The following is a 13,007-nucleotide window of genomic DNA, read 5'->3' as shown; positions in this document are numbered from 1 at the left end:
AGCGATAGTGCCAACTGTCTGAAATCACGTGTCATCCGGATGCCCTCCCGCGCACTTGTTCCCTGCAGCAGAGCTGAGAAAGCACATCGTGCAGTGGACATCAGGCTTTAGTCACACATACACAAGGCTACCAAAATGACAATACAATGACAAGTATGATTAATTTAGTATATCATTATTTAATAGATTTTAACATTTTCATTTTAATGTAAAATGTAAATGTATTAATGATACATCATACATGACAATATACAGCTCTCCAGGCCAGCTATCACATTTGTTTTATATCAGTCTATGTACCAACTTCTTCTTTATGTATCCAATAAATAATTAATACCTCATTATGAGGAAAGAACCACCTCGGACAAAGGAAACAGGAACAGATCCTACTCTTTGTATGTAAACTAAACTCACACCACAGTTATATCCAAGCAGTCATTTTCTGAAGCTCTCAGAACACAGCAGGTTCTCCCTGGGTTTTGTGGCCGCCACGTCTGTAAATCAGAAAAGGAATAAAATATGACCCAAAATGGAGAAAAAAAATGTAAGAGTTCAATTGACCTGTTGGTTTAACTAAGGCAAGAGTGCTGTTAAATATTTTGTGGTGTAGGTACATAGATAAAGTAGGGCGATTACTATTCATAAAAAAGAAGCAGGCCAAGAGTGGATTTTTCAGATTTTACAGTACAAAATTCAATCAATACAATAGCAAATATTCATAAGTTTCAGTCACATTACTTTTTCCTGTCTATGCCTATTTGATCATCACACAGAAAAAAATATGACTTTGTGTAGGATTAATGCTGTTATGGCAATGCTTCTAAAGCTGGAGGACAGATCAGAATACTATAGTGGAATCTGTAGATTTGTTGACCTGGTTTATGGTCAATATCTGTGTAATTACTATAATCCACATGAAACAAAAACTGGCACAAAGTTCAACATCTTCTCTATCACTTTAAATAAACAAAAAGGAAGTTGTTTTTTTACAATAGCCTCAGAAAAAGCGGTGCCATTATTGAACTCTAAAGGCATGATTGTTGTCAGTTGTAATTACTTTGACCCCATAGCAATAATATAGAAAGTTTATGGCACCCACCTCTAATAAATGCTGTTAAGGTTCAATGTTTTTGAATTTCTATTTTTGTTATTTCGTTCAAAAAATCAGAGAATTACAGATTCTAGTATGTGATGATGTCATACTCCCAGATGGGGCAAGAAGCGGATTTTCATATTGATCACATTGTACTTTGCTATGAAATATCCAAAAGGTAAATTCACAAATGTTTAACCTGATCATTTCTATTATTGACTAGACCCAAGAACTCACTGTATTACAACAAAAAGCAGCATTTTAACTATTTTAGCTGTCACCCATCTGTATAGAATGCTGCGATGGCATTGGAAACCCAGCAATTGTTTGACATCAACACTTTTCTGACAACTGGAGAAACAACTTTGTGACATCCTAAAGCTCCACAGTTCCATCCTGACAGCAGTGGTGAGGGAGTGAGCACACTGGTTAGTTCACACACACAGACATACACACACAGGCGGTTTGTGCATTATCAATCATGAATGACCCTTGTCTTGCAGCCCTGAAGCTCTTAGCGGAGTGTATATCATTGCTGCACTCTTGACCAGACCGGATGACATGCTCAAATATACTGCAGATAATGTCAGATATCAAGACCAGCACCAAGTGAGTGACCCCATAGTTGCTATTTACGACTATCAGCGTGTGTCCTTCAGGGCTATAATCAGACACTATTAGAGGAAAGTGAACAGGTAGAAGCAGCGCCATGTGAAGGCTCCCCCTCCTTCCAAAACCCACCAGTGCATCACCTGTGAGTTAAGCAATAGATCATGGTTTATCAAAGAACACTGTAGCACCCAGTAAGGCACAGTTAAACCCTCATCATCTCACCTGTGCCCCACCGAACACGCACCACCCCCAAAGCACCAACCAGATCAAAAGCTCCATCATCTCTCCTCATTGAAGCAGGAACAAAAAACAACATGCGAGTTAGCTGGGCAGAATGGGGGAGAACAAAATCCCTCATAAAAACAGAAGACCTGTCAGCTAGTATCCCACAAGCCATATCCACCATGTCTGTCAATAACTCCAGACAGCTCCAGATCTCTTCTTACACTTGCCCCCATTTTGCACACACCTCCCATATAATGATGAAGCCCTGAACAACATACAAACAAAGCTAATAATCTTATATTAGTGGCACATACTGTTTGATACAGTGAATAATGACCATCTCCTGGAGTCCAGGAATGGTTAGAAGTATGTGTCAGGACGCTTAGTTCACTGAGTTTGTTCTGCACCTAATTTTGGGTGAAGAATGAAACGACTTGCATCTCAGTATGTCCTGATATCTTCAGTGTAACTGCTCAGGGATTCTATGAAGGGAAAAGGCCAACATGCACCTGGTACGAAACATAAGTGACTTTGATCTATCTCAGTACAACCTCAACACCCTTTTACAAACGTGTTGTTTCTGGATTTATTAGTTTTTCTTCTTTCTATCCTCTTTTGTTCTACAGGTGCATGTTTCACATCATATTTGTGTCAGATTACTAATCACTCCTTCTTTCAGTCTTACTTTGTGAAATGTTTAGAAAAACATTTTATTTAATCATCCAAATAAGCCACACTCAAACATTCAAAGACACCATAAGTGACATTACAGTACATGTTATATTTGTGTGCACCTTACCTGACTGTGTGGTATGCAATGGTGGAAGTCCACCATATCTGATACTAACTTTTCTGATCTTGTTGTGTAGAGCTGTCTGGGGATCTACAAACAAGAAAAGATTGTGAGTGATACTATATATTTCAGTTCAGATGAAAACTACATTTATGGTTGGAATTTCCAATTGTTCTTGCCAATTTGGAAGATGTTAAATTTAAACAACTGGTGTAGATGTTAGCAAACTTTACACTGGAATACAAAGTGTTAGTGCCTGAAATAGTAAAACAAAGTGTACAATATTAATGATTAATGTGGCTTATGATTATAGAGGGAGAGGTTTAGTTGAGCTTATGATTCTACAGGGACTGGTTTAGTTGAGGTTAGAGACTTCAGCCCTCAATACCTCAATACTTAGATGGATATTTTCAATTGAAGCAAAATGCTCTTGTTCAGGTGTTTGTGACTGTGAAGACACAGAGCTTGAAGGATAAGGCAATGTGGACATCTGAGTTATCAATTCATCATCATTCTGAAATACAGGGTTCACCCGCAACGTGTGGTCAAAGGCATAAGGAGCAACAGTGTGCCTACAATGTGGAAAAACAATGTAATGTTGAAGCAAACAACAGTCAAACTTCAGATCATATACTTACACCGTGGTCACAGTTTTTAGGGGCCTGATGCATTTCTTGTTAATAAATATTAGAATGCCGATAACAGCACCAACAAGGCAGAGACTGCCCACGAGGCCAGTGAGAATGAGCGAAGTGTCCAGGGGCAGAGTGATCAGCTCATCACAGCGCTCTCCATGGTAGTGCCAGTATTTACCAACGGGGCATCTGAAAAATGCACACCAAAAGAAATGTTTAACAAATAAAATATCGCATGATTAAGTCAATATTTAAAAAGAGTTTATTTCAATGAAAGAGAAGGGTTTCGTTTTTTTAATGCTGTAGATAGTTTTACACTGAAGCAAGAACATAATAGTCATGGCCCATGGAACAAGTATTAATATGAGCAAGCTGTTTACTAATAACATCTCATTATATCTTTTGGACTTGTGCTGATGTGAGTTGTACCTGCAGGTGGCACCGTGGCCTGGTATGTTTTGACACAGGCCTCCGTTGAGGCAGAAGTCTGGCTCCAGAGTGCATAGGCTCTGACAGGGCTGGCCCTCCACTGCACTATATCCTGGATCACAGACACACTCGGCCTCTCCACTCCAGCCATTTATCATACACCGAGAGAACTCGGAGCATGTGATGGACTGACAGAGATCTGGCGCGTCAGCTGGGAGTAGAAGGACAAGAAACATTTATTAAGCCAATGCAGGCCCCAAATTATTTTGGACTTTTTATGTTTTGGACATTGGCCACATAAGTGCACTATACTGACCTGGTTCTACCTCCAGAGACCGGCTGTCCACCTGGATGTCGAGCTGGCTGGAGGCGGAGTTACAGAAGTCCTCCAGGACACAGTGCACTGCCTCAGTTACGTTGTATGGCACAGCTTTGTTCAGCTTCATCTTACTGTTTACTATTACGCTGCCATTCTGGAAGCTCAGGATCTCCAGGGCTTTGAAGCCCGTCAGGTTGGTTTCCAGATATGGAAGAAGCTGTTGGAACAGTTTTCAGAGTTTAATGCTTATTCTTTTTCACTGTGGTGTTTCAATATTTGATGACAAACATGTGTTAGTACATCTTGGTGTTCCAAACAAGTGAAGAAAAATGTCTACATATCCTGAATGTATTAAGTATGCAAGAAAGTATGCAAGTAAGTATGCAAGAAAGTATGCAAGTAAGTATGCAAGTAAGTATGCAAGTAAGTATGCAAGTAAGTATACGAGTAAGTGGAAGTATGTTGTACCTCTGGTAAACATGGGTTTCTTTGAGTTCTCTGCTTATACATATTATGGTATGGTTTAATTTATAGCATTGTAATGCCGAACTGGTTCAGCCCATGGTTAGTCCCAGTGTTATATCACACCTGGATCTGTTGTTGGTCTTGATTAGTTTATATCACTATATGTTACAGTCATATTGTGGTTAGGTGATTAATGAGGGTAAAGCAGGATTCTAGCACATTTGGCAACCCACTCTCTGGCAAACAGTCATGCAACTAAGTCATGCATTAAACACAATGTGGATAGCATTGATATCTTTAGATAAGCCTTACAATGGGAATCGATCTACAGACCTGTGGGTTACTGGATGAGGTACCACTGGGCCCCTGGACCCCATAGTTAGTTTTACTTAACCAGATATGATTATTCATTATATACAGACCCTGTGTTCTCACTAACCTGGGACTATGTGCAGTATGTTACACTTAATTTGCAATGTGGTCAGTAGCTTACAGTGTGCTCTTGTGTAAATCACTAAATCACAGCATATGATGTAGGCGGTTGTGACTGGTATTTGAAGGAAATTGAGCATATTAAACTGGATAAAAGTTAACAAGCCTTGAATACATATTCTATTTCTAAGTGTTTAAGGTCCCAGATTATTGGAAGGCAGGGTTTGAATTAATTCAACAAAAACAAACATGGATGTGCTTGGAGCTCGATTGTGCAAAGGTTAGTGAGAGGAACAGACAAGGTATTCTCAGGGATATGAATGTCCCCTAAAACAAGGGAGGAATGTACCGGGATGGAGGCTAAGGTTCTCAGACTGTGTGACCCTGATTTACGGGAAGCTCCAGGGTTCTGCTGCTTTCTGAGCCCAGGCCGCTGTGTCTATGTGAAACAAATGATTTTATTCCATTTTCTGATCACGTGATGTTTTGTTCAAACATGCCAGAATAACACCAGCATAACCTCAGCATAACACCAGTATGAAAGCACATTTCACAACAATACACATGTAGAAACTTAAGTCAGCCAAAGGGACACAAAAGAGAGCTGCAGACAATTTTTGAAGTAAGGTACTCAAAATACTCAACAAATAGCTGCAAGTAGCAATATAATTATCTGTGGGGTCTGTGTGTCAGTGTGAAAACCTACCAGCTCCAGAAAGGTGTTCTCCAGGGATTTGTACTCAGCAGATTCTTTGTTGAAGAGGTTGTCTGTAAACATCATGTTGGAGACCCTCAGGCGAAAAAACACCACCAGGTCTTTGCTCCTTTCTACAGCTGCCATCAGAGGAGTGCTGGCCTGTCTCATAGCAGGGGCTGATGTCCACTCATACAAGCCTCTGTCAGCATCAGAGGACAGTCCACTCCCACTTTCCCCCACAGTGAGGGTGCTCTCAGAAGACACACTGTCCCCTTCTGTGGGCATACTCTCAGAGGACACACTGTCCCCCTCGGTGGGGATGTTCTCAGAGGACACACTGTCCCCCTCTATGAGGTTGCTCTCAGAAAAGAGTCCATTGTCCAACTCGGTGGGGGTGCTCTCAGAGGACACACCATCCCCTTCTGTGATGGTGCTCTCAGAGGACACATTGTCCCCTTCGGTGGGGGTGCTCTCAGAGGACACACTGTCCCTCTCTATGAGGTTGCTCTCAGAGAAGAGTCCATTGTCCAACTCAGTGGGGGTGCTCTCTGGGGACACACTATCCCCTTCTATCATGGTACTCTCAGAGGATACACTGTCCCCCTCAGTGGGGGTGATCTCAGAGGACACACTGTCCCCTTCGGTGGGGGTGCTCTCAGAGGACACACTGTCCCTCTCTATGAGGTTGCTCTCAGAGAAGAGTCCATTGTCCAACTCAGTGGGGGTGCTCTCTGGGGACACACTATCCCCTTCTATGGTGGTACTCTCAGAGGAGACACTGTCCCCCTCGGTGGGGGTGCTCTCAGAAGACACACTGTCCCCATCGGTGGGGGTGCTCTCAGAAGACACACTGTCCCCTTCTGTGATGGTACTCTCAGAGGACAAATTTTCTCCCTCGGTGGGGGTGCTCTCAGAGGACACACCGTCCCCTTCTGTGATGGTACTCTCAGAGGAGACACTGTCCCTCTCTATGAGGTTGCTCTCAGAGAAGAGTCCATTGTCCAACTCAGTGGAGGTGCTCTCAGGGGACACACTGTCCCCTTCTATGATGGTACTCTCAGAGGAGACACTGTCCCCCTCTGTGGGGGTGGTCTCAGAGGACACACTGTCCCCTTCTGTGATGGTACTCTCAAAGGACAAATTGTTTCCCTCGGTGGGGGTGCTCTCAGAGGACACACCGTCCCCTTCTGTGATGGTACTCTCAGAGGACACACTGTCCCCCTCGGTGGGGGTGCTCTGAGAGGAGACACTCTCCCCCTCGGTGGGGGTGGTCTCAGAGGACACACTGTCCCCCTCGGTGGGGGTGCTCTCAGTCAGCGTAGTCTCCTCAATTGGGTGAACACTCTCCTCACTGCTCCCTTCTGAAGCTTCTTCTGCTGCTGGAGCTGAAGTCTCCATGGCAGTGTCTCTGTCCTCGTCGTGTTGTACAGTGAGCTCCAGAGCAGTGGGGACTGTAGCCTGTATCTCTGTGGTCTGTGTTGGTGTATCATCACTCAACAAATGTACAACCACTTCAGGTTCTTGAAAAAGAAAGACAATTAGCAAGATTATTATTATGTATTTATTTACATTCAACTAACTAAGAGTTTATATATATATATATATATATATATATATATATATATATATATATATATATATATATATATATATATATATATATATATATATATATATATATATATATATATATATATATATATATATATATACATATATATATATATATATATATCTCCCACCAGCTCTGCTACCCTCCTCACATGCATTGACTATATAGTCTCACCTGTCGCTGGGGACTCTACAAAGAACCCATCCTCTTCTTTCACCTGTGTCACAGCATCCTCTGCAGGACGTGTGGGAGTTTTCTCTGGTTCAACCCAAATGACATCTGTCAGACCTTCAGGGATGAAGAGCATAACTGTTTGTGTTTCTGTTGATACAATGGAATCTTCTGAGTGTTCAGATGCAGCCATAGCAACGGTTGAAGTTTCTTCTATAGGGGGCGCTGCAGTATGTGCCATTTTGTTCATGTGGTCTTCCACTTCGTACACTGTGACACAAGAAGAATGTTGAGTTAAAATTTTATAATTTAAGGCTCACATTTTGAAGCTTCTACATATTTTCTAAAACAAGATAATAGATCACTTCAAGTATAATCCCCCTTTCACTATGACATAATGCTTTCCTGTCCTCAGTAGCTTTATGGGAGTATAGACAACGTGCCAGCATCAAAGTTGAGAGTATTAAGGTCCAGTGGCAGTGAATGGTCTTGTTTCAGAGCCATGACGATGATGTTCTGCAGTTTGGGTGGGTTCATGTCCCTCTGTGTCTCTACATCAGTGCCATGGTACCCCTCTGGCTGGTCACCGAGTTCAGTATCACCGTTAAATAGGACTGCATAACGCACAGTGACGTCCTCTGCCCTGAGGAGCACAGAAACAACTCCTGTTCATTACTTATTACTATAATTCTAGCTGCAGAAATAAACTCGTCTCCTTACCGAAATCCCAGGACTTGGATTTCTTTGAATCCAGGAATTTTTGCAAAAACATGATACATCTGAAAATTAAGGTGTATTTAAAATTTGATGAAAAACTGATTCTATGACTAACCACCACCAATCACACATTCACAAACAAGGTGATTGAGGGTCCTGCTCAAGGATCCGATGAGAAGTATGATCTAGCTTGTGATAGTACCTTGTCCCTAAGCTCCCGGATCACATCAGCATACTCAGGAGTAGTAGGGTCTCGGAGGATCTCGCTGTAGATGGGGTCCTCCACAGTCACACTGAATTCCACTATCCACTGCTGCTGCTTCTCAGGGATCAGGTTGGCCTCCTCTAATATCTAGAACAGGACCAAAACAGGAACCATGACCAGTTAGTTAGCAATATTTTTTATCAAAAACAGAAAGGTTCAGTAGTATGTTTACCACAGCAGGTGCTGTGGGAATGATGCTGTCTTGAGGAGTCCAGGGGCCTCAGACAAAGAAACAGAGATACAGTGTAGGTAAAAATCTAGTAGAAGCACAATAGGCTATGACTACATTGTTACATTTCCCTGAACACTCCATGAGAAACTTACAGTCTCTGCCTGGCTCGGGTGTTTCAGTCAAAGCTCTGAAAAATTAAAAATTTTTTTTTAAAAAACAAAAAAAACCCAAATGATAAATGTGTCCGATGTTTGTGCCTACCCTTCACTGTCTGCCAGCTCAACCACTCTCTGCAAAGAAGCACAAACATGAGCTTTTTCAGTTTAAAGGTCCATGACTTAACCCCATGACCTTTATGACCCCACAGTATTAACCTTGACACAAACACATAACACAAACAAATGAACTAAACACGCAACCCCTTAAGCTTATGATGGGTTTGGTAATGATTGAACTTACTCTTGCTACCATGTCCAAATGTTCAGGAGAAGAGCTGAAGTTTCGGGCCAGGTCATCCATGCAAAGGTTTTCATGTTGACACGTGTAAACCCAGGACATGTACTCCTCTGAGCTGGGAACACGATCAAAGAAGACTCGAAATGCTTCCCAAATAGCTTCTTGGCAGACTGTAAACAGATAGGACATAAGCAACGGTTGTTCTATTATCATTGCGCTGTATTTGTGTATGCCAGTTTGAAAAGTCTATTCATAAAAGACACAGTTGCAAATTGTAATTTAGGCCAATAACTTGAACATGACACTTACTATATGTGAGTTTTAGATTGAATTAAAATACACATTTGACCCACATCTGACCTCTGAGTTTGTAATAAGCACGGTGGCTGCTGATGACCGCCTTGGCTGTTTCCTGCGGACACACTTTGACCCCTGTGCTGAAAATAGCAGAGCGCTTAGTCCTGCTGCTGCTGCTGTAGGAGACAGAGCGAGATGCCACCAGGAAATGTCTGTATCTCACATCTCTGAGTCCAGCGAGACCCCTGTCTTTTCAGAAAGAAGAAGAGGAAATTAATAGAAAGTCCACAGCTACATTTTGCCATGTTAGACCACTAATTTCACTAAAACACAGGTAACAAAATTATATTTAAGATTTTATTTAAAATTGTATATGTTTCAATTTTTTTTTTTTTTTTTTTTTTTGTGTGTGTGTGTGTGTGTGTGTGTGAAGTTTATCATTTTCCTTCCCGATTGGATATGAGCAGCAGATGACATATAATTCAATAACTGTTACCTAGCATCCATAATGTTAACAATGTCCAAATCTTGTCTAAATTCAAGTTATGAAAAAAATAAGAAAAATAAATGAAATAATGCATTTATTTTGTTAAATGGAGATTTAAATTTCCAGAAAAATGCCTTACTTGGGTGTATATTCTCTCTGCAGTTTGAATGTAATTTTCAGTGTTGATGCCTAGGTAGAGATATTAGAGGAGATGTATTCCATTTTAGGACTAGCTGCTACTTCCTGTATTTTGTACTTTTCAACTTTTTTGCCCAAACTACCACTTGACTGAGAAAACTATGATAACTATTTAACACTGGTACTATCCCACCAAACCAAGTACTAATTAGAAAAACACAAGACGTTGTCAAAAGCACTTTACACTATTCCACTGATGTTTCTGGGACAAATTATAAATGATATCAATGAGCTGACACAATCCAATCTGTAAACGCCTACACAATAATGAAAGATAGACTACATCATGATCTTTGTTCAACTGGCCTCATGTTGCAAAGAAAATGAGGACTTGTGCGCCCTCTTCTGTCCTTGTCTGGTGTCAGTTCTTTTCTCCTGTCTTTACATAGTTTGCTATTTTATTTTGCATATATTCAAAGAAAACTACTCTGCATTCATCCCACGTGGTTCCTGACCTGACGTTCTTGGATTAGAGTGACCCTTTTCCAGGTGTGAACTGTAAGGAGCGGACCGTAAAGAGATTACACTCAGGTAGATGCACAAAGACATGTTTCTGTTTTAATTTTGCATGTGTCGTTTAGGGTATTTAAAAAGTATAGAAATTATGAGATATCAATATTATAATAGACTGCAAATGCCAATGCAAGGGCTTTGATTGCAGCTACTGTCTGTACTGTTTAGAAACTTTAAATACCACAATTTCAGTATATACATGAACAGATACTATATAAAATCCATGCATGTTGTTTCACTACTCAGACAGATATGGATACAAAATACAGCCAAATAGACCTTCTGAAGGCCTCCTACAAGCCACAAGAGATTAGTGTCCTGCAATATTAGGAACAGAATGGCTTTTGTTTCCTGTTGGATAATGAGCTCACCCAAACCCCCCACTTGCCCTCACTTCCCTACCTCCCCGTCACAAACAGAGCCAACCAAAACATGCAATCTATGTCAACTCTGTATTCACAAATGTGTTCTTAATCCATGTAAATAATGTATTAAGAAGAGCATAGGTCAGTTGAATTTATAGGTTGAAACAGTCAAATTACAAAGTACATAATAAGAACAGTACAAATTCTTACATATTTTCTATACTTGTTACTTACCTATATGTTGGCTGGCTTGGAGAGTGGACAGAAATAGGAGTATGGATATTCCAATCTTCAGAATCATGATGAGTTATTTTATCTCGAGTCCTTTTGCAGAGCTTGCACGGTGGTCCTTGCGAGCGCAGCCACGGTCTTGTTGGCATGCATCAGGTACCAGGCACTGGTCAGCAGCACCCGCTCCGGGTGCCACCCTTCCCACAATTTAGATGTTTCCACATAACACCATGGAGGAGCAAGAGGAGCAGCAATGTTTTAATGCCAGAACATGAAGAAGCCAAGGTTAAAAGGCAGTTTGGTTTCAAGTTTAATCTCTTTACCTTGCTCATGGTGCTTGTAATCCGCAGGAAGGCCACGTGGCTGCTCTCATCCTGTTAGTGGCCTTCTGGGCAGATCAACAAACTTGGGCACTGTCCAGCCATTTGGGGCTTACAATATAGCCCCCACTTTTTCTGTCCCCAAACCACCACTCCAGTCTACGCATGTAGATTTGTGATATGCTTTGTAATTTGTACCACAGAAAACAATTGCTCAATGGTCATTCATTCATGAAAAAACACAACTTAATTTAATTTGTCTGTAAATATGAAAATATAGTGCACAGATCCTTTTATCCAGGTTTATAAGTTTAAAAATGGGTGAAATGTAATGCTCCTGTCTTTTCTCCAACTGCTCGTGTGAAGGAGATTAACTGTCAGGCCAACAGCAGTTAAAAAGCCTCAGTCAAAGTTGCATGAGTAACCTGCACTGCTGTATTGAGACGTGTGTTCTGTCTGTTACCTATTTCTGAGTAGGCCAGGTAGGAAGAGCGCATTTTGGGTGTGCATCTCCTCATCTGAATTGCCATGGTCTTTGGTCCTTCAAAAGTAAGAAGTGGATGTTCGATGACGCAACATGATGCATCATCTAATAGCATTAAGGGACAAAATCAAACACACAAGGCAAACGTTGAATTGAATAGGAGAAAGAAATGTTCAGTTTTCTCTGTACAGCTGAGTAATTTTGTTAATCATGTTTGAATATTCTTGGAAATGTATAATTGTGAGAACACGTAATACAATGTAGAGATTAGATGTTTCTTATCTCAGCTGTACATCCATCCACAGCTTTGCTCCTGCCTACATTTGTGAACTATTGTCACCATATGTCCCTAGTCACTCCCTGCGCTCCTCAGAGCAGACATTCCTCACTGTGCCTTCCTCCTGACTTCTGACCAGAGGGTAAAGGGCCTTTTCAGTCAGGGCCACAAAGCTCTGGAGCGCACTGCCAGAAGAGATTAGACTATCGAACACTGTGGGTGCGTTTAAATCTAATTTTAAAACTCACTTTCAAAGAATGGCTTACTTGTAATGTATTTTATTTTAAATATGTTTTTTTATATGTATTATTAATAATAATAATAATAATAGTAATACTCTTCTCTGACTCTGTTGAAGTCTGAAGTAACCACCCAACACAGAAAGAGGCTAAGAGAAAATTACCACAATCTTTGAAAATTTGTTTCTATCAACCATCACCTCCTGAACACCCAGCGCGATACAACCAGTCCATCCTCTTCTCCTTTTACAGAGCAACGGGCAGCCTCATGACCCTGTAGCACAGGAGCCTTGTCTAATATTAGACTTGTGCTGAAAATCCCTTCTGGGCTGATTATGACAGTCACTGGACAAAACCTGCACCAGCAAAAGTCCCATGCTGCTCACTGTGAGGGCGTGGTTGCGCTGTGGCGGTTCAAACCGCCCCAACAACACTATCACTATTGTACAAACACAGTGGTTTATTAACAGCTATCAGTTTGAAAATTATTGACAGCTGTCGGT

General features: G+C 41.2%; 1 protein-coding gene across 1 annotated transcript; it reads right to left on the bottom strand.

The window, feature by feature from the left end:
- Positions 1 to 263: 263 nt before the first annotated feature.
- On the bottom strand, positions 264 to 11,410 carry impg1b (interphotoreceptor matrix proteoglycan 1b). Its single transcript, XM_033988745.2, has 18 exons — positions 11,188 to 11,410; positions 9,454 to 9,639; positions 9,097 to 9,263; positions 8,899 to 8,927; positions 8,790 to 8,824; positions 8,638 to 8,684; positions 8,403 to 8,552; positions 8,204 to 8,262; positions 7,927 to 8,126; positions 7,487 to 7,753; positions 5,710 to 7,220; positions 5,353 to 5,442; positions 4,104 to 4,323; positions 3,788 to 3,998; positions 3,362 to 3,547; positions 3,112 to 3,295; positions 2,730 to 2,813; positions 264 to 494 (listed from the first exon to the last, which is right to left on the bottom strand). Exons 1-18 carry the CDS (start codon positions 11,252 to 11,254, stop codon positions 411 to 413), a joined length of 3,777 nt encoding a protein of 1,258 aa, XP_033844636.1. The 5' UTR covers positions 11,255 to 11,410; the 3' UTR covers positions 264 to 410.
- Positions 11,411 to 13,007: the final 1,597 nt, after the last annotated feature.

This window comes from Periophthalmus magnuspinnatus, chromosome 22, assembly GCF_009829125.3.
Source record: "Periophthalmus magnuspinnatus isolate fPerMag1 chromosome 22, fPerMag1.2.pri, whole genome shotgun sequence".
In the NCBI taxonomy this organism is placed as follows: domain Eukaryota; kingdom Metazoa; phylum Chordata; class Actinopteri; order Gobiiformes; family Gobiidae; genus Periophthalmus; species Periophthalmus magnuspinnatus.
Note: the sequence above shows the minus strand (reverse complement) of the source record. Positions and strands in the feature narration are given on the sequence as shown.

Bases quoted from the DNA above. Each gene is read 5' to 3' on its own strand.
- impg1b (XM_033988745.2), bottom strand. From the start codon at position 11,254: ATGATTCTGAAGATTGGAATATCCATACTCCTATTTCTGTCCACTCTC. The intron at 3,296-3,361 runs GTAAGTATATGA...TCCACATTGTAG, and splicing joins CTAAAAACTGTGACCACGGT to GCACACTGTTGCTCCTTATG. The intron at 2,814-3,111 runs GTATTGAGGGCT...TCTTGTTTGTAG, and splicing joins ATATCCATCTAAGTATTGAG to ATCCCCAGACAGCTCTACAC.